The following is a 26,336-nucleotide window of genomic DNA, read 5'->3' as shown; positions in this document are numbered from 1 at the left end:
CCATCTTAAAACTGAATCTCGAACTATTAACAGTCAAGTGTACTTAAAAATAATATTTTAAACGTACGACATAAATTAAAACCATAATACATGTTACTTAAAAAGAGCAAAAGCTTTCATGAATTTAAATTATTACAACTAAATAATTTTACATTATATTTTATATTATATTTAAATTTAAAGCAAATAGGTATAAATCTTTTCATTCTGTTATGTCACGTGTAAATATAGTCTACTTAGTCTGTGGTAGAAGGGTGAGTGAACTGCCTCATTGTTATTTATTGCATTTGACTCTAATAATACATTAATTAGCCGTTTTACGGGTACAGTGAGTGCAATAACATACATAACAGGTCGTGACAGCCATGCCGATGTGAGTAATATCAAAGGTGTGGCGCGTTGGTCTGGGGCGTTGTTTCTTAGTGTACCAGTGACGTTTAGTGTTACGAAAAATATTCCTACTATCTCGTCGCAAAATGACCGAGTACAAGTTAGTGGTGGTAGGGGCTGGTGGCGTCGGTAAATCCGCATTGACTATACAGCTGATTCAAAATCATTTCGTGGATGAGTACGATCCAACGATCGAGGATTCGTATAGGAAACAAGTGGTTATAGACGGGGAGACGTGTCTGTTAGATATATTGGATACGGCGGGTCAAGAAGAGTACTCCGCTATGAGGGACCAATATATGCGGACAGGGGAGGGGTTCTTGTTGGTGTTCGCGGTGAATAGTGCTAAGAGTTTCGAGGACATTGGATCATACAGAGAGCAGATAAAGCGAGTGAAGGACGCGGAAGAAGTGCCGATGGTGTTAGTAGGTAACAAGTGCGACCTTCAGGCATGGGCTGTCGACATGACGCAAGCGCGAGAGGTACGTTTGTTTGTTTATTATTATACCACTAGTGACATTTCTCTTGACTCATCAAAAAGTAATTCTTTAACTTTAACCCATGTACGAAATTTCCATACATTTATTTACTGTGTACTCAGATGTGACAATGAAACAATAACATTAGTCAATTTTGTATTTTCTAGTAAACTTGTTACACTAGCATTTTATTTATTCAGAATTGAATATGTCATACACTTACAACTTGTATTGCAAGATAATAAAATCAATTACCATCAATAGAAGTACCTACATCATTCTTATTTAATCAATGATTCACATAATCTAAAACAATCATATTTTACTTGTAGGAAAAAGTATTTTATGTATTGTATAGATACAACATATTTAAACAATATACATAGTCATAAATACTGTATAAATAACAATTATTTATGTATTTTTAATGGTATAATATCTTGAGCTTACATTATGAACAAAAAACAATGTTATATATGACCCATGATATATAGTGAGTCAAAGTCATTTTGGGTTTGTATAACTAAACTTTCCTTATCTATACTAATATTATAAATGCAAAAGTAACTCTGTCCGTCTGTCTGCTGCTCTTTCACGGCCAAACCAATGAACTGAATTTAATAGAATTTGTTAGTTTGAGCTCCGAGGAAGGACATAGACCTCTAAAATACGAGTGTATCCACAGGCAACTATAACGAGTATCTAATAAATGCATAATTCAATTTGAATATAATGCTGTCCATAGAATGTTGTCATCAATTACTATTGGTTTCATCAATGCGACATTACCTTGACAATTGAGAATTCAGAAGGGAAACTAGTGGAACTAATGTGTGTAAGTGTCAGTCATATAATGTACATCCTAGTTTTAAATAAATTCCATTTATTCTCAGTTAAAACTTTTATTTCTGGTACAGGTAAGAAAGTTTGGGAAGTATAAATTTAAAAAAAAAACTTTTGTCGAGGATAATGCAAATTTTTGTAACTATATGCATAATATTTCAAGTTGATCATAAGTATTTCTATAATATTTAAAAGAAATTCTACAAATTTTATAGAATTAAAATTATACAACAAACTCAACCTGAGTTAGTAAAGTAATCAAGATTCAATGTATTTATAAAAATATTAGGGTGTTATTTCTATTTTTGTGAAATTTCTCAAAGTGTATAGTTGACATAATCGCTGCCACAATTTTTATGAAAATGAACATTTAATTGATGTATATAAACCTTTTCTTTTATTTATTACTTGTTCCATTCAAATATTGAAATTAATAATTATGGTTCATCCTGAGTCATCTCTTTATACAGTAACAAACCAAGAATTAGGATATAAGATAAACATTAGAATTGATCTGTATCTTTTATAGAGGCAATTGTAAAAAACAATGCATAATAGCTTCATAGAAACAAAGAGAATGCTAGATTTTATACTAAAAAAAATAACAAAGCAGATTCTGGGACTGTGAAACCTCCCACCTTACTTAGATGTTATACAATGATAACTATAATTTAGTCTAAACTCGTTACCTTATTACTTGTTCTTGTATTAGTGGTTATTATCAATAACTATTGAATACAATGATATGTGAATTTATTATTATTTATAGAATAAATTAAAATAATTGTGTAATATAATAGTCGTTACATAAAGAAGCCATTTAATATTTTCTGTTGTTATATTAATAAATAATAAATAGACATACTTGTTGCTTAATTTTATAGATATTATATTAGATTTAAGTTAATGTCACTGCCAGTAGTTATTGTCCTTATAAACATGTCTAACATCATCCCACTAACTATGGTAACTCATGTTATTTCTCTTCACCCACAAAATTGCTCATTCATGTTGAAAATTGTATCTCAACAAAACATTATATTGCTTTTTGGCGTTATAATATGTGATGATTGAGTGGTTTTCAGAAAGCCCTACAACTAAATGGAAGCTTACCTACTGTTAAACTTCAAAATGTCTAAGTTTAAGATTAAATAATAATAATGGAATGAAAGAAAGTACAAAAAGACACTTATTATATTCAAGTAAAGACAAAAATACACATGAAACTTTAACAATTTCTGTAACAGTATGAATATTTATATATCACCACAATTACTTGTACTAGTGTGCTCTCACTAAAACTACAAAATGTAACTATTTAATTATTAATTAAATGTGAATGTGTGACATAGCAGCAATGGTAAAGCATATCGCTACTGCTAAACAACAGTACTCAGTATTGTCGTGTTCCAGTTTGAAGAGTGAGTGAGCTAGTGAAACTACAGGCACAAGGGACATAACATCTTAGTTCCCAAGGTTGTTGGTGCATTTGGGATATAAGGAATGGTTAATATTTCTTACAGCACCATTGTCTATGGACTGTGGTAACCACTAAGCATTAGGTGGCCTATATGCACATCCAACAACTTATGCCATAAAAAAAAAAATTTTTGCTTTCACCAACATTAGTTTTTAGTGGTTTCTAAATGTATTATTATATTAGTTATCCCTAATATTCTTATTATATCTAAACCTAAGATTTGAACATTAGACTTACTACCTTGTAATCTATAAGGCAAGTCCAAACTTCAAACACTGGATCGGGTCAATGAAAAGTTAATGAGTTTTTTATTAGGAAGTATAGAAAAAGTTTGGAATTTGGTAGGTGTCCTGTGTCAGATTTTGAGACTAGTATTGTGAGATGAGACTAGTGCACCAATTTTTGCACACATACTTAAGAACTAAGATATCTCCTATGCATTAAGCAATTCTAAGTTGAGAATAGCTCCAAGAGCACATCCCACCTAAGGTAGTACACTGTTTACTTGATTCTTCCTATAGATATACAACATAGATTACTCCCAACAAATCAATAATTATATATAATATATATACTTATGCAATTTCTAAAAATAAATAAATCTTTTGTAGAAAAATTCTAGAATTTTTAAGTTGGTTAGATATCTTTAGGTATATTTCTAAACACTGTTCATGTGTCACAATATATAACTGAAATAGAATATAAATATAGGAAGTTATATTAAGTGTATAAATTGTTGATGTGAGTCAGTTGCATCAGTTGTAGACAATAAATTAATTATATTCAACGCAAACATGTGAACACAATTTGTAACAATTAAAATATTACTGTACTTTGTTTTAAAATGTCTGTGTCATTACGAGCTGATTATTAGGAATTTAGATTACATTAGTGTTGCATATCGATAGTCCACTATCGATAGACTATCGATAGTATCGATACTATCGATAGCTTCCCAATTTCCGATAGTATTACTTTCTCAAGATAAGTAATTTAGTAGGCCAACTATAGTGTATATTTAAATAAATGAAATTAAATTTACCACAATATTTGTTTTTAGAATTAAGACATTTTGTGCGGAATAAGGAATAATGAAAAATTTAAATGTGAAAAATGTTGTCAATATTTTTTGTGATTGATTTATGAATAAACATTATAAATATTCATAACATTAAAAAAACTTTTAGGAGGACGGTGGCATTACAATGAAACTTTTTGTAATAATCTTGAGTGTAGCGATTAGAATACATTACGAATACATTACTTACATTAAAAAACTAATACTATAAAAAAATCGCTGGCTATCGATAGTCTAAAACTATCGATAGTCTAAAACTATCGATACTATCGATAGTAGCAATAGTATCGCTACTACGAATAGTATTGCTTACAGAGAGCTAGCGATACTATCGATAGTATCGATAGTATTGATCAATACGATACTATCGATAGTACTATCGATATCCTGAATAGTTTTCGAGGTGAACTATCGATACTCAAACTATCGATAGTTCTGCAATGCTGGATTACATATCCCATTTCAAAACACTAGAGTGATGCTTGTCAAATATATGTATTCAAGTAGTTGTCTTTTTTTGTTGTTATTATATAAAGTTTGCTATTAAAATGGTAATAGAATATTCTAACCTAGTTATTATTTTAACAAAGCACTTTTTTAAATTACAGGTGGCGCGAAGTTATGGTGTACCATTCGTAGAAACATCAGCAAAAACCCGTATGGGCGTAGACGATGCCTTCTACACTCTAGTCCGGGAGATCCGCAAGGACAAAGAGAGCCGCGGTAAGAAATACAGAAGAGGGAACAAACTCGGATCCCGGCGTACTTTTAAATGTACACTTATTTAAATTAAGATGCTAAGTTTTATGGATATTTCTAATTTGACTTCGATACTTTGGAGTTTCCCTTTTTATAGCTCCCTTATCAAATGTTGATAATTTAAAAATATTGTATACGGAGTGGTCTTATTTAGCTCTGCATTTGACGTTCTCATGTCATAATGGTGCCATTTATTATTAAGAAAGTTTTTTTATTCATAACACTCGGAGTAATTAATGAAAGTAATTAAATTAATTGCATTATCTTATTTCAAATGGATATATAAATATTTGCCACTTCAATTTTTATTTCAAATGCAGAATCTAAATAACACCTAATTTGTATATAACTCATAAATATCTCTTATTTGATCTTACAAAGTTATCCATCATTAATAGAAAATATCACAAATACATAGCGTATAAATAGGTATTTTATAATAAATTCCAATTAAATATCAACTACGTACAATGTTTGATAACTTAGTAAATCTCAACAAATGATAACATCTACAATCCATTTCAGTTTAAATTGTACAACATGTTTAAACAAATAAAACTATAATAAAACCACTTGTCTGGAGTTAATCTTTAATACTTATATATAATTTATTACATCGACTCGACATTGCAGGGACTATAATATATTTTTCTTCAAGTTATCCACTGTCTAAAGAAGTAATACATAAATATATTGTATTAATATAATTATATTTGAAGCACAATTTACTTGGATACCTAGCTTAGCATAGCTGATATATAGACGAGACGGATTATTCGATGATAAACATAGAAAATGAATTGACCAGTCAGAATAACCTCAAAAATGTATCATGTAAAATTTGAAAGATAGTTTGTGGCCAATAACAATACTGTCTTTGGTTATAATGGCGGGCAACAATATCAATGTGTAGTTAGTAAGTTGCTAGCTAAACAAATAGCTCATGAATATAAAATAAAGCCCGCGTTGTCCGTATTTCTATTTTTTTTTTTTATTACTACACCCTTATTGGCCGCAGTCTCTTTTTCTCTCATACTTTGCCGACCGTATTTACTTGATAGCGGAACTCTCGGTCAATTTATTCCTATGTATCGGCGCAATGTAAGCTCCTGAGTCCGTTGCGTAGAAATAGTTGAAATTATTCTTACTGGTTACCATCCTCATTAGTGTTGCATATCGATAGTCCACTATTGATAGACTATCGGTAGTTAAGGTGTAAGCGATACTATCGATAGCTCCCCATGAGCAATACTATTGATACTATCGATAGTTTTGCAAATACCATTACTTTTAACCTAAACTATCGATTGTATCGATAGTATCGATAGTTTTGTGCTGTCGATAGTATCGATAGTTTTGTGCTATCGATAGCCAGTAATTTCCGATAGTATTACTTTTTCAAGATAAGTAATTTAGCATTACAATGAAATTTCTTTGTAGTAATCTTGAGTGTAGCGATTAGAATATATTAATTGCGAAAATTAACAAGTATTTAGAAGGAGAGTAGCAGTATAGTAATTTGTAGCGAGTACAATTGTGGTGTATTATATTAATAGAATCTTCATGTAATAGGCGCGAAAAATTCTCATAATTTTCTAAACAATTTGTAAATATGTTAGCGCAGTCTGATCATGTATTTTCGATTTTACGAACTGTTACTGTTTCAGTTATTCCATTTTCTACTTTTTTATGTCTTTTACGTATTTCATGTTTTATGGTAGCTTGTAGTTGGTTTTCTCACTTCTCAGAGTTAAGAAGGTCAGGAAAGTTGTTTCGCTTTGCTAAAAAAAACAATATTCAACAACAAATCAGGGCCTTTGATTCAAGGATGCCTTTTGCTTAAAATTATTTTAACCGAAACTGTCAAAACGAATAATTACAAAGCTTATAATTTTTCATTCCTAGTTTATTCTGACAATTACCTTAATTAACAAAATCAACAATTACAAAGACAACAGACAGACAGATTTCATAAACACAAAAAAAAATTAAATTAGCGTGGCCTTGGAATTTCACACAGTTATAATTAATCAAAATATTCAACAAATAAACTTACCCATTTTGAGTGAAGGGAGTACGTTACTGCTTGAAAAGTAACCACAAACTTGACAAAAAAACAAGTACAACATGAACACTGGTATTAAAAATACAATAATTACATTACTTATATTAAAAAAAGCAATACTATCAAAAAATCGCTGGCTATCGATAGTCCAAAACTATCGATACTATCGATAGTCCAAAACTATCGATACTATCGATAGTCCAAAACTATCGATACTATCGATAGTCCAAAACTATCGATACTATCGATAGTAGCTATAGTATCGCTACTACCAATAGTATTGCTTACAGAGAGCTAGCGATACTATCGACAGTATCGATAGTATTGCCGCTATCGATAGTATTGCTCACAGAGAGTTTTCGATACTATCGATAGTACTATCGATATCCTGAATAGTTTTCGAGGTCAACTATCGATAGTCAAACTATCGATAGTTCTGCAACGCTGATCCTCGTTATAATATGTTTAGACATATCCCTAACATGTTAAGACTACAAATACTGCTGTCACTTTCTTATGAGTAGTTTTGACAAGAGATGTTAACTTTACAGATTTGTTATCTATGTAAGTGGATGAGTAATGAAAATTGTTTTGAACTCGTGTTTGTTTTTATTTTGTTTACATTTTGTATAAAGTATATTGAAATGGATTATTATGTAAAGATAGTTGGAAGATTTTTTTTCGCGTATTTTTATACTACTTGAATTTTTAAGAAGAGGGATACCTACTTTCAAATTAATAGTTATAAGCTTTCGCTATTCATTCATACGTTACTAGATAGTGATATATCAATTTAGAAATGTTAAGTGCTGATGAGTGCAGATGTTATTAGGTGAGTAAAATATATAAGTGAATAGACTTTATTTTTAAACGCTTTTTTCTTCATCTAAATTTATAATAAATTATTTGACTATGATCAATTTGTTTGCTAAGATTCTCAAAATATACGTTTGATCTTAGCAAACTATAATGCCACAGTGATCGCTGCAATCTGCAATTTGCAAGAATTTATAACCTAATAAACTAGTTTTTTTTTTTTTTTGCTAAGTTTAATGTTAAAACTTTTTAGGTATCACATATATTGGATTTACTGAGCCAGAATTAACTCTAGAATATGCAATTTTTACTCATTTCTCTTTGTATAAAACGGAATTTAAATCCACAAAATAGAAATAGACTAGCACAGATAAATAATACCTAACAACTTTATTGTGTTTTCACAGTTTTGTTTTTAAGTAAAGTATTTTGAAGAGGCAGGTGCTAAAGCCATGGTTGTGCGCAATCTTCTACTAATAGTTCTCGATTTCAGTTTACATAAGAGGCATCAATTACATTATTTTAAGTCACTGCCTAGATTTGTCTATGTTTCGAACTGATCTCGGAAAGTTTGTATACTTTAGGACATTTCACACTTTCAAGTGAATTATTTATTGTCAATAGTTATCCTATATGCGAATCGCGTCCGTGTAACGATATAAAATTCAAATGCTTATCGATAACTCACAGCTTACATAATATTACAAAACTGAGTTTGTTACGTTCTCCAAAATGGCATGCAATTATTTTATAAATATATAAACCACTGTGTTGCCATTTTAGATGTAATAATCCGCCGATGTATTTATAACAAAGAATATTATATAACATCATACAAAAAGATTTTCGAACACAATGTAATGTAACTCCTTAAAAACATTATAAAATGTATGTTTCTATAATTTCTGTTTTGTATAAAAATTAAACGACTAAATGTACGGTAAAATACTACCAGCTATTTTACTGCAACAAATAAAGTGTTTTATGACTATCTTAAGATATATCAAATTCTTAGTATATAGCAAGATATTCGACGAAGTTTTAATTCCGTAACAAATGCACGTGGAGTTCTATGAACATAGTATTGCGTTTCGGATAATTAAAATCTCGAGTTAATATCTAGCTCCGCCTTTATGCATGTAACATAGAATTGTATAGTGTAGAGGCAAAGAGATGTATCTTAGTGTATAAAAAGTGTTTCACAAAATGTATGAAATGCGTGTGCCCAGTCTGAGCTAGAGGGTGAAACGTTAACTAATTAACTAACATCGGTAGAAAACTTACCTATTTTGGGTAGAAAAAACATGTTAAGAGAGTTAATGTTAACAATCAAAGGGCGCTATTTTCAAATTATTCTGTTAATCATATTTAAAAATTACAATTAATAAAAGCAAATTTCTGATAATAGCCTCTAGCTACAGCGCCTTTTTGGCAATATATGAAAACCTTATTTGATATATTTCGATAGACACTTATATGAGATACTTCGCCTTACTTCTACTTTGAGTACATATAATCCTAATAAACTACTCTATTGAACAAATATACGTTATTCCTGAATAGATATTAATTATAAATTTTTAGTCAATATTAATAATATGTAATTAATAGTTGTTCAGAAATAATTCAAAATTCTTAATATAAGCAACAAATGATGCAACGTATGCTAGCTTCTCATATCGAAAATTATTGAAACGATGTTTAAAAATTAAAAATGCATTGATAACATTTTATATTTTCTTAATGTTTGTAAGTTGTTGAATGTTTTCTATAAGACTAGTGAAACATATACTGTGGACGGACTAACAGCCACAATAGTGTTATGTCGATATCCTTATCCCATTTTAGTATGCTACAAAGGTCGTAGGGTTTTTGTCAGTTAGTGATGTTCAAAATTAATGGATTTCTTGACAATTTCACTAAGTAGTTAACAAAATATAAAATAGTACAAAAATAAAAAAAAATCCAATAATATATATATTTTTTAGTATGATATTGAAACGGCTGACATATTTTCATTCAATTCCAGACAATAACCCTGCGACATGTTTATAAAACACTTAGCAATTAATCAAAGTCAAAGCTCAACTAAAGTTGTTTTTAATAAATCCTTTTCTACGACTCACGCGCTCCAAGAACGAGGCAAATATTGTAGCTATGGTCTGAAGTGAGTGAATGATTTTTTTTTTGTAAATTGAATGAATTTAAAATATGTTTTTCCGTTATACATAGTAACAGTTTCATTATATCTAATAAATATCAAAGTAAGGAAATGAGCTATCAAAATCATTTGTACAATAAAAGCGCACAGCCTTATGTACTATTGACCTTATACCCCGTTTTGCCAACTCTATAAAATTGTTAATATTTTTAAATATAGTTAGATTTTTTTTTTAATTAATCACTATATTTTGAATGGAATTTAATTTTTATTATAGAAAATAAGATTAATTATTTCATCGGTGACTTTATCACCTTACAAATACGTATAGTCACATAGAAAATAGGTACAATGAAAACAAACGAATTTTTATACAAACATTTAATTTTATGATTTGACAGTTTTGTTTAGGTTTAAGTTATAATAATTATCGTGTACCTTAGTTTAGAAATATGTTACATTAAATCATTTAGAAGCAAGCTGCCAATGGGAAGACGCCTGAGAATTTTTGCCATGGAAAGATGTAAACGGTTTTATGTGATTATTTTTTATAGTTTTGTTAAGATGATTTATATGCAATCTGTACAACAATAAATATTATATTTTTCTTTATATGTCATCTATTCCAATTAAAATCACCAGGTCTGATGCTACTGCACAATTGTTTGAAATAGTAGGTAATTTAATTGAATATCTGTAAAAACAGCACAACAGTCGTATGTGCTAATCGACATAAATAAAATTGGCAAAAATGACTCGTTGTTTTATTATATTCAACATCTAATTTAATTCATTAACATAAAATTCAATTCCCTCTACAATTGTTTTTATATTATTTCAAAAGTAAAGAAAAATTCTTAAGCCAAACATCGTTTATTCATTTATCTCTTTTCTTCCCTAAGTCCCGACATAAAATACAATTAAACTTGGATTGCTTTTAATGTTTTATATAAACTTATATCAAAGTATTATATAAATAGTAAATTATATCTTGTGTATATTATAAACTTTTTAAGTGTCGAGTGAATACTAAATAAAACGAAAAATCACGTTACGTTCTATACACACAATAGGTTTTATATTATGAAAAAAAACATTCGTAAAAGTTTTAGTAATGGCCTATATAATTTCAACATGAAAGTAATATTCTTCAAGCTGTAATTTTTTTTAAAAACTTGAACATCCAACTTAAATTAGAAATATATAGAATACAGAGCTAAATAATCTGACAACATGTATCAACAAGAGATCCTTTTTAAAATAAGAGCTTGTTTGTAAATTTATGTCTGTAAGTTTTTGATTGCCACTTGGAGTAATAGTCTGAGCTCTAGAATCCAGATATTCTTTAAGGAAAACAGAATACGCTTTTATTAAACTCAATGAACTTGTTCCGAATCTGTTATTGTGTAGAGGAGTCTTTATCTTCACTTTTCATCTGTCAAAATCTTAGTTTGTCAATGAAAGATGACGTTGTTACTTGTTATTAGATATTTAGAATTGTGATGTTTTTCATTATTCGCCGATAATTAATCAAATTTTTTGTTAAGAAGATCAAATAAACTTTAGTACGTAATGGAGGCTATAGACGTGTGTGTCGAAATAGAGAATGATGAGTTCTATAGCAAGTTTCTAGTAGTTAAGCCTCTGGTAGGTGAGAATATATCTGTCACCGAACAAGTAACTAAGCTGACCCAAGGCATCGATAAGTTAACAAAAAACTTAGAGACACAGGTTCTTGCTAAACACAATGATCTCCTTACCCAAGCTAGCAATATATCAGATCTAGAAACCATGTTAGCATCCGTACGTTCCCAAGTGCAAGTTTTACTGCAAAGGGCTGAAAAAATCAAAGAACGGGTCCATACTCCATTTTACGAGTTAGAAAGTCAAACGGTAATGCTTGAACGTGTTCAAGTTACATGTAATTTACTTAGACATGCAGCTAAAATACTCACTCTGTGGAGCAAACTCAATTCAGTAAAAGACAACCCATCTAAAGAAGCTATGATTTTATTTGAACTTAATGAATTAATAGGTGACTATGACTTTGAAGGGATAGTGTTACTTGAAGATGTTTTGAAACAAGTTGACCATCAGAGAAAAGAATTATTAAGGAATTCAACAGAATTATTACAGTCAAGTTTATTGGTTGGTGACAAGACAAAATTACTTCAATGTTTCAAAGTATTTCACAATTTACAATGCACCGAGGAACAAATAAAAAGCACAGTAAATTGTATACTAAAAGATACAAGAAAGGAAATTAGCATTGCACTCAATGTGCAAATGGTATCTATAGAAATAAAAAAAACAAGTTCAGGTCGTTCTGCACCCGGTAAAGCAAACATTATGAATGCACAAGATTTCAAAATCAAACTGTGGGGCAACATTGATAAGCTCTTTAAAGTTGATATTTACAATAGTTGCATGAAAGTAATAATGCTGCAGAATGTTGTGAATGAACTTCATGCTATTGGTAATTTCAAAAACATTGCAAGGAGCTTTTGGCATGAGCTATCAATAATTTTCAGTAACGAGTTAGAAAAGAGTTCCTCAACTGTAAATCAGTCTGTTGAGATTGATTTTCCAAAACTTTTAAAGTGTTTTAATGATTTACTCTCAAGGTTAAAATGTAAAAATTTGGAAATGAATCGTTCCTGCTTGAATAAATGGGAGAATTCGTTTTTGTCAAAATCCTTAGGTAAACTACTTGAACCAGTGAGAAGTATGTGGCACCTAAACCAGGTGCCCACTATGGATCAAATAGATAATGCAATAAGAGTTATAGCAGAAGCTTTGAGTATATCACTCGGTGACAAGCACTTAAGCATAAGTTTAGCTAATAGTGTAGCTAAAAGTATCAAACAAATGAATGTAGAGGCAGAACAAAGAGTGTCAATGGAAAACGATGTTGCCCAAATTATAGAGGCACCAACAAGCTCACAACAGAAAAATGCTGATCTTTGCAATTCATTACACTATTTCTCGTCACAAATTAAGCGAGTCCTTGCAAATATGAATTCCATGCTACCACAGGAAAGTGTACAAATAGTCCAGAACAGTTTGAAAGATATTTCAAGTTTACCAGTACTCAATCTATTTGCTGAATCTATCAAGAACTCTCTCTACCTTATTCTCGCCACTATGCATGATGAACCAGATTTAACTAGAGCTGATGATCCAAATAATAAGAATGTATCATGTTCTCCCTACATGAAAGAATTGCAACACTTTGTATCCAGGTGTAAAGAGATTTATTTATCTTTGTTTACTGAGAAAACAGCACTTAATCAGTGTTGCATCGACATTTCAAAATCCTGCATCGAAAGATTTGTTCAACATGTGTGTAATGTCAGACCATTGAGTAAGTATGGTCGTGCTAAACTTCAGGCAGACTGTAAACATTTGGAAATTTCATTGTCACCATTGGTAAACGATGTGACAGAGTTGGGCGATCATTACCGCCAATTGAAAGCATTAAGTCTGCTTTTAGAAAAGACACCTCAAGAAGTTGCTAAAAGTCAGCATGAAGGAGCATCCTTGCCGTACTCTTTAGTGATGATGTTTCTATTCTCCCATGCGGGTCCTCAGCTATTAGCCCCTCATACATGTGCCGGATGGAATATACAGAAATTGATTCAATGGTTAGATTCACATAAAAATGAGAGAGACAGGCTTGAATTTGTAGCGGGTTCTCTGCAAAGATATCAAAATCACATTCGACAGAACCAGATCACCACATATGATGAGGTGTACCCAGTGTTACTACAACTTCTTGAAGATGGTAGAAAAGTTATGAAAAAATAAATATGCACTATAATGAAATATTTTTTTAAAATAAGGATGTATGTATATTAGAATTTAAGAAATTAAACACCACCTTAAAATAGACTATTTATTAAAATAAAATTTGTTGAAACAAAACAATAATTGTTCTTATTAACGGGATACTGTCCATGAGATTGGCTTCAGTCTTGATCAAATCTGTTTACTGCAATTCACCAACTCTTCTCTATAAAATCAAACATACTTATATTCATCATCATATGCATTTATTTTAAAATGGCATGACTGATAATAATAACTGACGTAGTTAAAACTATTAGCCTCTTAAACTGCCTTCGCACAAGTTGATTAACCGTAAATTTAAGTTATTTAAATTGAAATACTATTGGTTATACATTTTTTGTATTAGTTTAATTTTTTTTTTGTTGATCAACATGTTAATAATGTCATGTATACTATTGGACGCGCTGTCTGATACTGAGATTTGGCGCACTAAGTTATGTTCAATTGACCATGAATTGACCGTTGGTGAAAGCAGCAAATTATTTGTGTTCTTAATAAATTCGAAACTTTTTTTTTAGTGTACCTAATTTGTTTACATAATTTAATAATTATTTATGATTAGTAATTGATTTATTTCGTATTTTCTTAAAAACAAATTATTTCACGAAAATTACATGAATGACTCATATTTTAATATGCCAGTTCGCTTACTCTGTATTAGATTTACTTAAATCGACTAAACTATGTCGATTGTAATGCTGGGAGAATTACAATTTACTACTGATATGTCATCATAGATTAACGAACATACTTAAACCAGACAATTATGCCAATAGCGGAAAAGATAAAAAACTATTTATCTTAACAAGTACTATTAAAAACTAAAATTTTTACAAAATTACCGAATATTAAATTTAAATTTATTGATACTGTTCAAAATCAGCTCTGGGCATAAATTTTCTCAAGTACCTTAGTATTCAATTTATTTCGGTTTTCTTCGAGGTACTAACCTAAATCTGTTGTTATAATTACTATCTAGTCTCCTTACTACAATATGACCATCATTGAATCAAATAATTTCACTATAATACTCGCAGAGAAATCACCACCTATAGAAAATTATTTTTCGATAACACTTTTACTTTATAGAAAGCCTAAAAGGTAATAGAAGTGTTAAGAACTCAATAAACTTATATATTTTTCAACAAACACTACACGCATTTTTTAAAACATGCAATATATATTAAAATAGTTTTCAAGATAAATATATTTAGGCTTTTAAAGTAAAGGGCAAAAAAAAAACAAAATAAATACTATTTTTTTAATAAAAATCATACAACATTCACCATATGAATATTAAAAAAAAAATAACAAAAGAATTTACTTTAATTCTATACATGTTCAATTTATTCATTAAAAAAATATGGACAATTTATACGATGTAGGCATGCAAAGTAATATAATAATGCAATTCACACATGTGATTGACTAACCAACGAACGAAACAAATGTTTATGAAAATAACTGACATTGTATTCAAAGTATATAAACAGCCGTCGCAATAGGGTATTCTACTATGTTTGAAAAAGTACTTCAAAATGTTGATTTTCCTAATATATTACGGCAAAATAAACACGCTGTCTTGCCATAAAATTAAATTAAATTTTAAACTTTTTATGACGTCACATTTTTAAAAGCAACAGTCGTGTATGTACGACCTGTACTCATTCAAAGCTAACAGCTATAAATATTTGGTATTATTTGGAAAAATAATGAATTACAATCGCTGTCGTTAAGAGTGTAATGTGCAAATACTAGCATTAAAACTCCAGAAAAGTGCCAGATGATACTGAAATGACAGTTCCTATGTGACGCCACACTACGGCGGCTCGTGTTTTAAGTCAAGTGATATACAGACTAAAAATTACGACTTTTAATTTTGATATAAATTAATAATGCGCTTTTATGACTCAATATCAAAATATTTAAGTATATTTTAATTTTTATCCAATTTCATAATTTAATTTTCAATGCTGAAAATACCCTATTGTTGTCAAATAAAATGTCATTACATTTATTACTCCAGAATATGGAAAAATTTAATAAATATATTTATAAAATGGTTATAAATCGGTTTTTTAATACTATCATCATTGTATATATATTTTTAGATAATGTATGATACTAAATATATCATTATATGCGTGGGATTTGAATACTCTTAATACGCTGTAATGAGATGTACATACTGTATATTACTTTTATGCCAACTGTAATTTAACATTGAAATAAAACGACAAAGTAATTGTGTAAGTATACCCCACTACACTTCTTCAAAATATATGATATTCATTCAACTAATGATTTAAACAACAAAAAACCTTTACTTTAACGACGCATTTGAACGCATTGAAATGTTTTGCTCTTTTATAGACAACGTAAACTTGCAATGAAAAAATATTAAATGTATAATTAAATATAGATACTCAAACTCTATATTAACATTCGCACTATAACAAACAATATAAATGTTATTTATAAACATTTTTACAACCTATATACATTTTAAGATTTTAATTAAAAATATAGGTAATCTAGAATAAAATTACTTAGTCTTAAGACTCTTAAAACTAAAATTAGGAAATACGAAAGTATACTTAGAAAGGCAGTCAATTAAAAATTTGTGTATGTATTTGAAACAATTTGCACAAATATCGATATTGACGTCAAATGATTGAATACTATTAATGGTAGTAAACAGTATTGACAGGTCTCCTTTGCCAAATGTAAAGGTTGCTAGGAAGTCTTGCTAGGATGTCGGTCCACAATTCGAAAAAAAAAATCGTTATGACACCTGGGAACGCAAATCGAACGATGACTACAAATATGTATAAATCGATATACTATTCATTGGATAAGTAGATATTCGATAAATAAATCAGATAGATTCAATTGTAACATTCATTTGCGCATCATTATCATGCATATAAACATTTGTTTAATCGTTTTGAGCCTCTTATTAAAAAAAAAAAATACCAAAATAATATTTATAACTAGTATTTTAATTTTTTGCGTTGTGAAAATTGCACAAATTTTTGGTTTATTAAATAAATAAGAAGTATATTTTTATTATTTCACATCTGTCAAATGTGTCATGTGATATATCTATTTCCGGGCGGGTACGACTGACTCTTCTGCCATAACAGCAAACGGCATGACACTATATTTTGCCGTTATGCCCATTTCTGCCTCGATTACTATATATTTCGCTGACAATGCATGTGAATATACGTGCGTGTACTGCACACACAACACATTTCGACGTTTCACATCCCGGCGTCCCGCGACGGCCACCATTTTTATACGGTTAAAATACTATTTAATAAAGTTTAATTTTACTCCTGTCAAATCAGTATAAATATATCGAGGACTTGTATTGCTGTATCTGTCTTGTGATACTTTATGTCTTTATAAAAGGCATTACATTCTAATTATCCACACCAAACTAAGACTAACTACAACTACATAAAGTACAATTTGCAACAACTATACTCGGAAATATTTATATCAAATCTAAACCTTTTCGTCTTCGAAGGCGATCTTGAACACTTCTTCGTAGTCGCTGACGAAGTGAACGTCGATGTCATCTTTGATGAACGAGGGCAGGTCGTCGAAATCTCGCCGGTTCTCTTCCGGCAATATGACGCACGTGACTCCCACTCGTTTCGCCTTCAGGGATACAGGACGATCTCATCATTCGGTCGAAGCGGATTTGTTTTTTGTCCCAATGATACATTCGAATAATTACAGTAGATTCCCGACGGACAGAATGAAAAGACTTATTACTACGACTTGTTATGTATATTTAATAAATTTATGTATCGTGTAAATTCTGTTCAATCGGAAGGGACCCGAATTACTCAAATTCGGTTTCGAAATGTAAATGCGAAGGATGAGTAAAATCGAATACCAAACGACGACCAAAAAGCAAACGGAAAGCGAGGGCGCTCACCGCGATGATCTTCTCCTTGATGCCGCCGACGGGCAGCACGCGGCCCGTGAGCGACAGCTCGCCCGTCATGGCCACGCGCGGGCGCGCCGGCCGCCGCAGCGCCAGCGACAGCAGCGCGCTGGCCACCGTCACGCCGGCCGACGGGCCGTCCTTGGGCGTGGCGCCCTCGGGCACGTGCAGGTGCAGCTGGCTGCGGCCGGGCCGACGGCGGGCGTTAAGAGCGTCGAGATTGGTGGACTAAACGTAGTGTCGCGGTCTCCACCGGTCGCTTTACCTGGTGTTTAGGAAGTTGTTGTCGGGATAGTACTCGGCGAGGTAGTTCCTGGCGACGGTGAGCGCTATCCGGGCGGACTCCTTCATGACGTCGCCGAGGTGGCCCGTCAGCTCCAGCGTGCCGGGGGTCGGCTTGTCCTCCTTCATCGGGTTGCGGATCGCCGTCTCTATGTACAGCGTGCTGCCACCTGGTGTCCAGGTTAAACGCTCGTTACTAAATATATTCACAGTAACAAAAATGATTACCTCTTATAATATATGAAACGTTCCTTATATTTTTGTTGCAATTAACTCAAAATATAAAAGCCAGGAAACGCGCCACTTCTGGGCAAAGGCCTTGCACTAAGAGACAACACGATTTCGATTTACTCCACCACGCTGTTGCTGTTCACTCCCAAACTACTAAACCAATAAATAATTGAAGAAAGTTGGTAAGAACCAACCTTAAACTTCCGAGGAGGAACATCTCCTTTTTATACCTAGCAACGAACCTAACGATCAACCCCTAAAAGCGAGCGAAGAACCGACAAAATCAAAATATACTTTATTCAAGGAGGCTTTTACAAGCACTTTTAAATCGTCATTTAACAAACTGTTTAAAGTAAAGTAAAGTAGTACCACCGGTTCGGAATGTAGATTAATTGACAATTTAGACAACTAGTTTAAACATAAAATGTTGATTCTGAATTATATAAAATATATCAATTTTTAATTTAAATTTTTTAGGTGAAATTATATTTATATGTTTGCATGCTATTAATATATTATTTGTTTTATTCCAATCCCAATTAAGTCCAAAACTCACCCATGGCCGTCCAGGCCAGTCCCATGATGACGCCTGGTGGCGTCTGGTCGTACATGCGGTCGTGTTTGAAGGTCGGCTTCCCGACCAGCTCGGATAAATTGCTGTCAGTCACCACCATCTTGTCAGATTCTTGCTTCACTATCTTATACGCTACTTTACGAGCAATCTGGAAGATTCAAACTTTGTATTAAATATATAATTCATTGTTATTTTATGAGAATTACGTTCACATATACACATCTGATATGAACGCTTTTATAAAATGAATTTCGAAATTTTATTTCATCATATAAAAATAATATTATAAATGCAAAAGTAATTTTGTCTGTCTGTTGCTCTGTCACGGCAAAACGGCTAAAACGTAATTGAATATTTGGTATGAAGTAGCTTGAACTCCAAGGAAGGACATAGGTTACTTTATTATGCCCAAGAACTGACGACTAATTACCGACCGAAGCCGCAGGCGAAAACTAGTATCGTATAACTATTTGATCTACATACTGTATAAGTGTGAGTAAATAAATTAAATAAAAATAAAGTGCGTGTATTTGCAGTTAAATTTAAGCAATCATAGTTGTCGGTCGTACCGCCAATGACAACAAAGTAATTAAAAATTAATATTTTTTTATTTTGACATTGCTTTGTTTTTTTTTATTGTAACAATGACGGAGTATCATCTACCTGAGCCTCATTTTTCCAAAATTTAGAATCAATGTATCTTATATTTTTGTAAGTAATTATGAATGAATTTCGACCAATGAGCGACTAGTATGAATTAATAGATGCCTCAAAAATATTTATAAATGGTTCAAAAATATCTCAATCAAATCAAATTTCTTTACTCGGTACAGAAGCACTACACTCACATATTGATTGGCAAACTAAACACTACCACCGGTTCGGAAAAGGAAACACCCCGACCTGAGAAGAACCGGCGAATGAATGTCAGCGGATCTGCTTTTTGTCAATTTTATTATTTACAAATATCAAAAAACAAAATAGCCAGGAGGCCGTCGACTCGTGCCCGAGGTGTGCCTTGGCGTACCTTCTCGATGTGCTTCTGCAGGTTGCGCACGCCGCTCTCGCGGCAGTAGGACTTGATGAGCGCGGTGAGCGCGGCGGCCGTGAGCTCGAGCTGCGCGTCGGCCAGCCCGCAGTTGCGGCGCGCCGTCGGCACGAGGTACTGCTGCGCGATCGCCAGCTTCTCCTCCGCCACGTACCCTGTCGGCGCCCATGGGAGGCGGTGAGCCGGTGAGCCGGTGTCGACTGCGCTCGTCACCCCTCGAAGAGACCTCGGCCGGATCGTCCCCCCGGCACGCGCGGTCCCCACTCACCGGACATGTCGATGAGCTCCATCCTGTCGCGCAGCGGCTCCGGGATGAGGTCGACCACGTTGGCCGTGCATATGAACAGCACGCGAGACAGGTCGACGGCCACGTCCAGGTAGTGATCTAGGAAGTTGGCGTTCTGTTCCGGGTCCAGGAGTTCCAGGAGAGCTGACGATGGATCGCCGTGGATGCCTCTGTTGGAAGTGATCGTGAAATTAAACTTATTAATTATACTCGACTTAACCTGTATAAAATTTTAGTCATAAAGAATTGTGCGTACTGTGATCATGAAACGTTGTACAGTTTGATAAATAAAAGTATTTAAAGTCAAAAACTTGCCAAAGAAGAATGTAAAAAAAATCTAGTAGAACTGAAATGAACGAAAGCAGTTCCAAGAGGCTTTTGTGTAACAGGATACGCTGAACACTAAACCCGGAAAACCGATCTGCTAGATAAGGATTTCGAATAGATTTCGAATTTGCATATTTTATTGATATATTTAGTTCCAGCAATAGAGGATTGAATTAATAAATATAAATGTTTTTATATCATAACCAACGAGCGTCACCTAAATATACTATTTCAGTCATGTTATTCTAGAAAGATATCAGTCAAACGCCGTCGCATATTATTAAATTACTGCAAGATTCACATAAACAAGGTTGGATTTAAAATAATCAGGTTATAATCAGATTACACATAAATAGCTCCTTAAAATAAAATAAGTTTGGTTTAATGGTGATGTAACACAAAAAAGTTAAAAATTTTCAAGCAAATTATATAAAAAAATATTCGATTTTACTGACTTTATAGGCATAAATAATTTTACAGTTACTCTAATTCACCTTTTTGATTTATAACAAGATGAATTCACTTCATTCAATTCACTGAAGAAGTTAAAAAACAATGAACATCAACTTACTTTCCAATTTTGTCCACTTCATCGATGAGCACGAGGGGGTTCTCCGTGCCAGTCTTCTTCAGGCACTGCACCAGCTTCCCCGGCATGGCGCCCACATACGTCCGTCGGTGGCCTTTTATCTCGGCAACGTCTGTCATCCCCCCCACCGAGAATCTGAAGTACTGCCTGTTGAGGGCTCTGGCGATTGAACGAGCTGAAATAAAATATATTCATTTTTATGAATTTGTTCATATATGGCGAATATAGATCCATTCGCTCGAAGGCACGTCCCTTTACGTTAAATTAAATTCGGTGTGTGTTTGAGTGACGCTCTGTAAGGGATATGACATATCGGACTCCATATTTGGTTTGGGTTAAAAAAAACCTTATCGATACATAAAAGCATTCTTGTTTATATATTACCTATACTAGTTTTTCCAACACCGGGTGGTCCATGGAAGCATAATATCTTTCCCTGAGTACTCCCCTTGAGTTGTGACACGGCAATGAACTCCAATATCCTCTTCTTGATATCCTCCATTCCGTAATGATCTTCGTCGAGGATAACTTGAGCCTCTTCAAGTTTGAGGTTCTCTTCGGAAGTCACCCCCCAAGGTAAGGAGGTCAGCCAGTCGAGGTAGCACCGTGTAACACTATCATAAATAAATATTGTTTTTAATGTGCAAGAGCAAAGATTTTAAATCACTTAGATATTATAACAAATGACTGACATATAATCCTACAAAAAAAACCGTATAGTTTTTTTTGTAAATATAAAAATAGGCATATGGCATTTTATTTTTAATGTATGGTCACACTGATTGGTGTACAAAAATATAGCTATATGTTTAAAATTAAATAACTCGTAAGAACAGTACGTAATCGGTGCCTACTAGTTAAATACAAGTTCCTACTACAATTCAATAACTTTTATTCAGTTTATCAAGTGTATTTTCATACTTGGTTTCTCATGGTACTCATTAAGCTCAATGTTTGTTTTGCATTTTAAAAATTATATTCAGTTTAAAAACATAATTAACTAAACATATGATCGCAGTCAAAATTCAATAGATATTTACTAAATGGAAGCATAGAAATTAATAAAACAAAACTACCACAAACAGTTCAACATTTCCAAAGTTATGGAATAAATTCATGAAGTGAAATATGGGAAGTATGATCTCCTCACTCACTTGAACTCCGAACTGTGGCTCTCCAGGAAGTTGAGCTTGTTGAGCTCCTCGTCTATGACCGTCTGTACGGCTTGCGGGACTTTTTTATCCGCGAGGCGCTCTCGAAACTTATCACCGATTGCATCTTTATCGTCTTTTTCTAGACCGAGCTCCTTTTTTATCACCTGTTGATTTTGTTTTTTTTTTTGGATTATACAGTTTCTCTATAGAATAACATTTTAAAATTATACCGTTAATTAGAAATAGAGCACATTTATTTTTATAACAAATACCACGACTACAGTATTCTGTAGTAATTTTGAGAAAAACATAAATACACTGACAAAATTGAGCATAATTTGTTGTGAAATATTACTCCTAATCAACTACGAAGTGAATATGAGGCCAACCCTGTTTGAGCATAGCACCAAGATCTTTTGAAGTCTGCACGCAAAACCGCCTCTAATTCGGTTGGCCAATATTTGCCACCAATGACTATAACACACAAACTTGGCCTAAACAGGCATTGGCCTACCCCAACGAGTACTTATGACATTTACGATTATAAGATTTTTGTAATTTCTGGTACATTTTATAATAGTTGGAACAAAATGGGGCGAAACTTATTTACCTTTAGCTGTTCATGCAGTATATATTTGCGGTGTTGTTGTTTGACTTTCTCCTCAACTTCCTTGCCTATCTTCTGTTGCAACTTCGATAGTTCGTATTCTTTCTTCAGCAACGATAATGACATCATCAGACGTTTTGGTATCTAAATTTTAAAGAATCTGATTATTACTGAAATAACGCAATAACGAAACATTTGTAATAAGATTAAAATTCAAAATCTAAAATGCTATTAATTTTTTCTTTACAGAAAACTTATTACAGTTATTTTCGTTGAAGTAAAAAGCCAAAAATTTAAAAATTCGCCCCAAAAGAACTGATCAAAAATGGACAACATAGACGACATAATAAAATAGGATTTGTTTATGACAATTTCTAGAATAATTAAACAGCATAAGTCGTTTTAAATTTCAAATGGATCAATATCAAGAATCCTTGCTATGTAGACTGGTACGGGTAGTTTTGGAGAATATAGGACTCATAAAAAGGGAGGCCATAGAGGGATATGTAGCGCAAGACGCACGTCCATCTCCTCGAGCACGGCCTGCAGCTCGTGCGGCTCGGCGCCCGTGAGCGAGGCGCCCAGGTCGCTGAGGTACACCGGGTTGTCCACCACGCGCTGCCCCTGCGCCAGCATGTGGTGCAGCGACTCCCTGCGCACACCATTCGCAGCTATATATACTAAGATGGCTTTTACAGGCACTCTGGGATCGTCATTTTACGCCACTATACTAAAAGTTAACCACCGGTTCGGAATCTAGATTCCACCGACATGAACCGGCAAGAATCTCAGCCATTACTCTTCTTTCAACATTCGCAATACAAAATGATGTTAGTTAAATGCAATTATATATCCTGCCTGAAAGTCAACAATTATAAGCGCCACGCTTTTTTATAACTACATAATCTTGTATTGAATAATGTGCCTTATTAATGTTTTTCTAACAAACGCTTTGAATTGATGTATCTGTAAAGCTAATAATATATGCTGAATTCTATCATAGAAACCAAAAACCTTGCCTAAACTTAAATGTACTTCAAAATATTCGACTAAATTCAATTACAAATTAATTCTTCACTCATTTAACATAATTATAATTAGCCTATCGTCCGATCAGTTACATGTAAATAGGATAAGAAACGTATTTCCTCATTTGTAACATTATATAGAAGCGATTTTTACATTACCTGTAGAGTGGATTCATGTTGATGATGTCCCGGATGGTCTTGATAATTTCCTGTGTGAGCGCTTTCACCTCCTCGTTCTGCTGGAACTTTTCGTGCATTAAATTCTCAACTTTGACCATCATGACTTGATCGGGTGGAGTTTTCTTCGTTTCCTTCTCCCCCTCCGAATCGGAGTCGTTGCGTTGTCGTCTCGAATTGCGATGCTTCCGTCTTCGTCTCTCTGCATCTGATTCTTCACGGGTAACGTTAAATTCGACGTTAAATACCGGAAACTTAAGCTTCATTTCTGAAATTATTTATTTCAGAATTGAAGCTGCAAGTTTTATCACAGCCATATTATTATTAACATATTAGAAAATAATGTAAGTTAGACACAATTATTCCTAATATCTATACAATATATATCACATAAAAAATATCAAGCAAAAATTAAATTGTAATATAGCATTTATTAGAATTATCTAGGAAGTTGCCTGCATACACAATTACACACCTTAGTTGTCTTAATATGTTTTTGTAAAAGCTTTAACCAAAAGTTATTATTATATATAAATATATTTTATAATTTACATGCACGCAGAGTGTGTGATCTCTGTAAATTTGCCATAAGAATTACTAATACCTTTTTCAACTTCAAGTATTAGGATAATTCGGCCAAATGTTACAACAGAACTATAAATCACTTCTATTTAGTGTATTGACAACATTCACATTTTTTTGGATCAAAGGGCTACAGTACATGCAAATATCTTTATCATTCTTTTGTTGTACACGATTATTCTAGACAACTGACATACATATTGACAACAACTACACAAAGTTTCAATTAAATCACAAAATAGATACGAAAAGACTTCATAATCATTACATTATAACAAAATTTTAATTAATTTCAGATAATATACTTTACTATGAGAATTACACATCATTACAAATCAGAGAAACAATTAAAATCTATATGCTTGTAATATATTCTTACCAGCTGGTCCAGTTTCAACTTCATCCTCAACAAACTGTCCTGTTATCTTTATCCGACGATGTGCCATTACAACTAGACGTAACTTATAGTCCATGTCTTGCATTTCATGGATTTGTGCAAACACACCAACTTGATGTAAGTCATCTAAATTCGAAACAACATCAGATTTCTCATCTTCCTTTTTACGTAAGAATATACCAATATAGGGCTGATTTAATTTCACTTTTCTTCTTATTAAATCTATAAGAGCAGGATTTGAGATCTAAAATAATGAAAATTAACGTTAAGACGAAAGTTTTTAGTTAAAAAAAATTTTGATATAGATGTATAACTCACTTCTATTAATTTTATAAATCTTGGGAAGACTGGATTTCTATTTATAGCTATGACTGGAACCTGAGGCCAAACTTCTGGCACTGCTACCGTTGCTGGCAACTGGCTGGAAAACAGTGGGGTCTCGTCCTTGACATCCACAATAGGTTCATCCTCTTCTGGATCATTTTTATTGCCAGTCGAATATTGTCTTCGGTTACAAAACTAAAGTAATAAAATTACATATGTATATATTTTACACAACATATAAATGCTGAATTAAATATTCATTGATTCAGAAAATGTTCTTCGTAAATAAATAATTTGATTTAAAATGACAAAATTGTTAAGATTATTTTATATGAGAATTACGGAAAAAACTTTCTTAAAAAATATACCAAAATACTAACTGAATTCATAAGTAGAAAATCATTGTTGTGACTGCAAATTTGAGCATATCTTGTTCCATAGGGTTTTATACTGTTTATTAATGTCTTTTCTGCCGGCCTGAGGTGTAAATGTGATGCAATTTTTGTTACATTACGAGATATTTGAATTGACTTTCTTAAGGCCGGGTTAAAAAGGACTGTGTTCCTCACTATTGCACTAGCAGTGTGCATTTTCCACTTTATTTATTATACTGTATCCCACATAAAGAAGTTTTTCTAGAGCTGTAGATTATTATTTAATATTTATGAAAGGTTATTTTTCCAGATTATTCAAAGTTCAAGCCTCTTGTCAAATTTGACAATATCAATTTTTGACACTGCGTTTGATAAGAGTTTGATAAAACATTTTCGTTTAAAAATAAGAAAAGGAATCTATTAATGTTTCTCTATATCCGTGCAGTTATATTATTCTACCTGTATTAAACTAACA

General features: G+C 32.4%; 3 protein-coding genes and 1 long non-coding RNA gene across 5 annotated transcripts; 2 read left to right on the top strand and 2 right to left on the bottom strand.

Moving 5' to 3' along the window:
• Nucleotides 1-229: 229 nt before the first annotated feature.
• Nucleotides 230-6,279, top strand: LOC113402230 (GTPase HRas). The gene is made up of 2 exons (XM_026642421.2): nucleotides 230-872; nucleotides 4,879-6,279. The coding sequence occupies exons 1-2, from the start codon at nucleotides 477-479 to the stop codon at nucleotides 5,056-5,058; spliced, it is 576 nt and encodes a 191-aa protein (XP_026498206.1). The 5' UTR covers nucleotides 230-476; the 3' UTR covers nucleotides 5,059-6,279.
• A 2,601-nt stretch (nucleotides 6,280-8,880) lies between these two features.
• Nucleotides 8,881-9,465, bottom strand: LOC135193645 (uncharacterized). Its single transcript, XR_010309349.1, has 2 exons — nucleotides 9,195-9,465; nucleotides 8,881-9,164 (listed from the first exon to the last, which is right to left on the bottom strand). It is a non-coding gene; the product is annotated as an uncharacterized LOC135193645 (long non-coding RNA).
• Nucleotides 9,466-11,535: 2,070 nt separating this feature from the next.
• LOC113402222 (conserved oligomeric Golgi complex subunit 5) lies at nucleotides 11,536-13,995 on the top strand. The gene has a single exon (XM_026642413.2). The coding sequence runs from the start codon at nucleotides 11,644-11,646 to the stop codon at nucleotides 13,876-13,878; it is 2,235 nt and encodes a 744-aa protein (XP_026498198.2). The 5' UTR covers nucleotides 11,536-11,643; the 3' UTR covers nucleotides 13,879-13,995.
• LOC113402220 (lon protease homolog, mitochondrial) lies at nucleotides 13,953-26,219 on the bottom strand. Of its 2 annotated transcripts, none has more exons than XM_064216955.1 (16): nucleotides 25,868-26,219; nucleotides 25,482-25,682; nucleotides 25,146-25,407; nucleotides 24,167-24,452; nucleotides 23,502-23,631; nucleotides 22,983-23,123; nucleotides 22,373-22,536; nucleotides 21,603-21,832; nucleotides 21,201-21,393; nucleotides 20,285-20,472; nucleotides 19,996-20,171; nucleotides 18,951-19,116; nucleotides 18,147-18,333; nucleotides 17,873-18,062; nucleotides 17,440-17,589; nucleotides 13,953-14,083 (listed from the first exon to the last, which is right to left on the bottom strand). In XM_064216955.1, the coding sequence occupies exons 1-16, from the start codon at nucleotides 26,075-26,077 to the stop codon at nucleotides 14,060-14,062; spliced, it is 2,898 nt and encodes a 965-aa protein (XP_064073025.1). In that variant the 5' UTR covers nucleotides 26,078-26,219; the 3' UTR covers nucleotides 13,953-14,059. The 2 variants fall into 2 exon arrangements, with proteins under 2 accessions (XP_064073025.1, XP_064073026.1); XM_064216956.1 differs by having other exon boundaries at nucleotides 24,167-24,398.
• Nucleotides 26,220-26,336: the final 117 nt, after the last annotated feature.

Source organism: Vanessa tameamea, chromosome 14, assembly GCF_037043105.1.
Source record: "Vanessa tameamea isolate UH-Manoa-2023 chromosome 14, ilVanTame1 primary haplotype, whole genome shotgun sequence".
Taxonomy (NCBI): Eukaryota; Metazoa; Arthropoda; class Insecta; order Lepidoptera; family Nymphalidae; genus Vanessa; species Vanessa tameamea.
The sequence above is the reverse complement of the archived record's forward strand: the minus strand, read 5'-3'. Positions and strand labels throughout refer to the sequence as shown.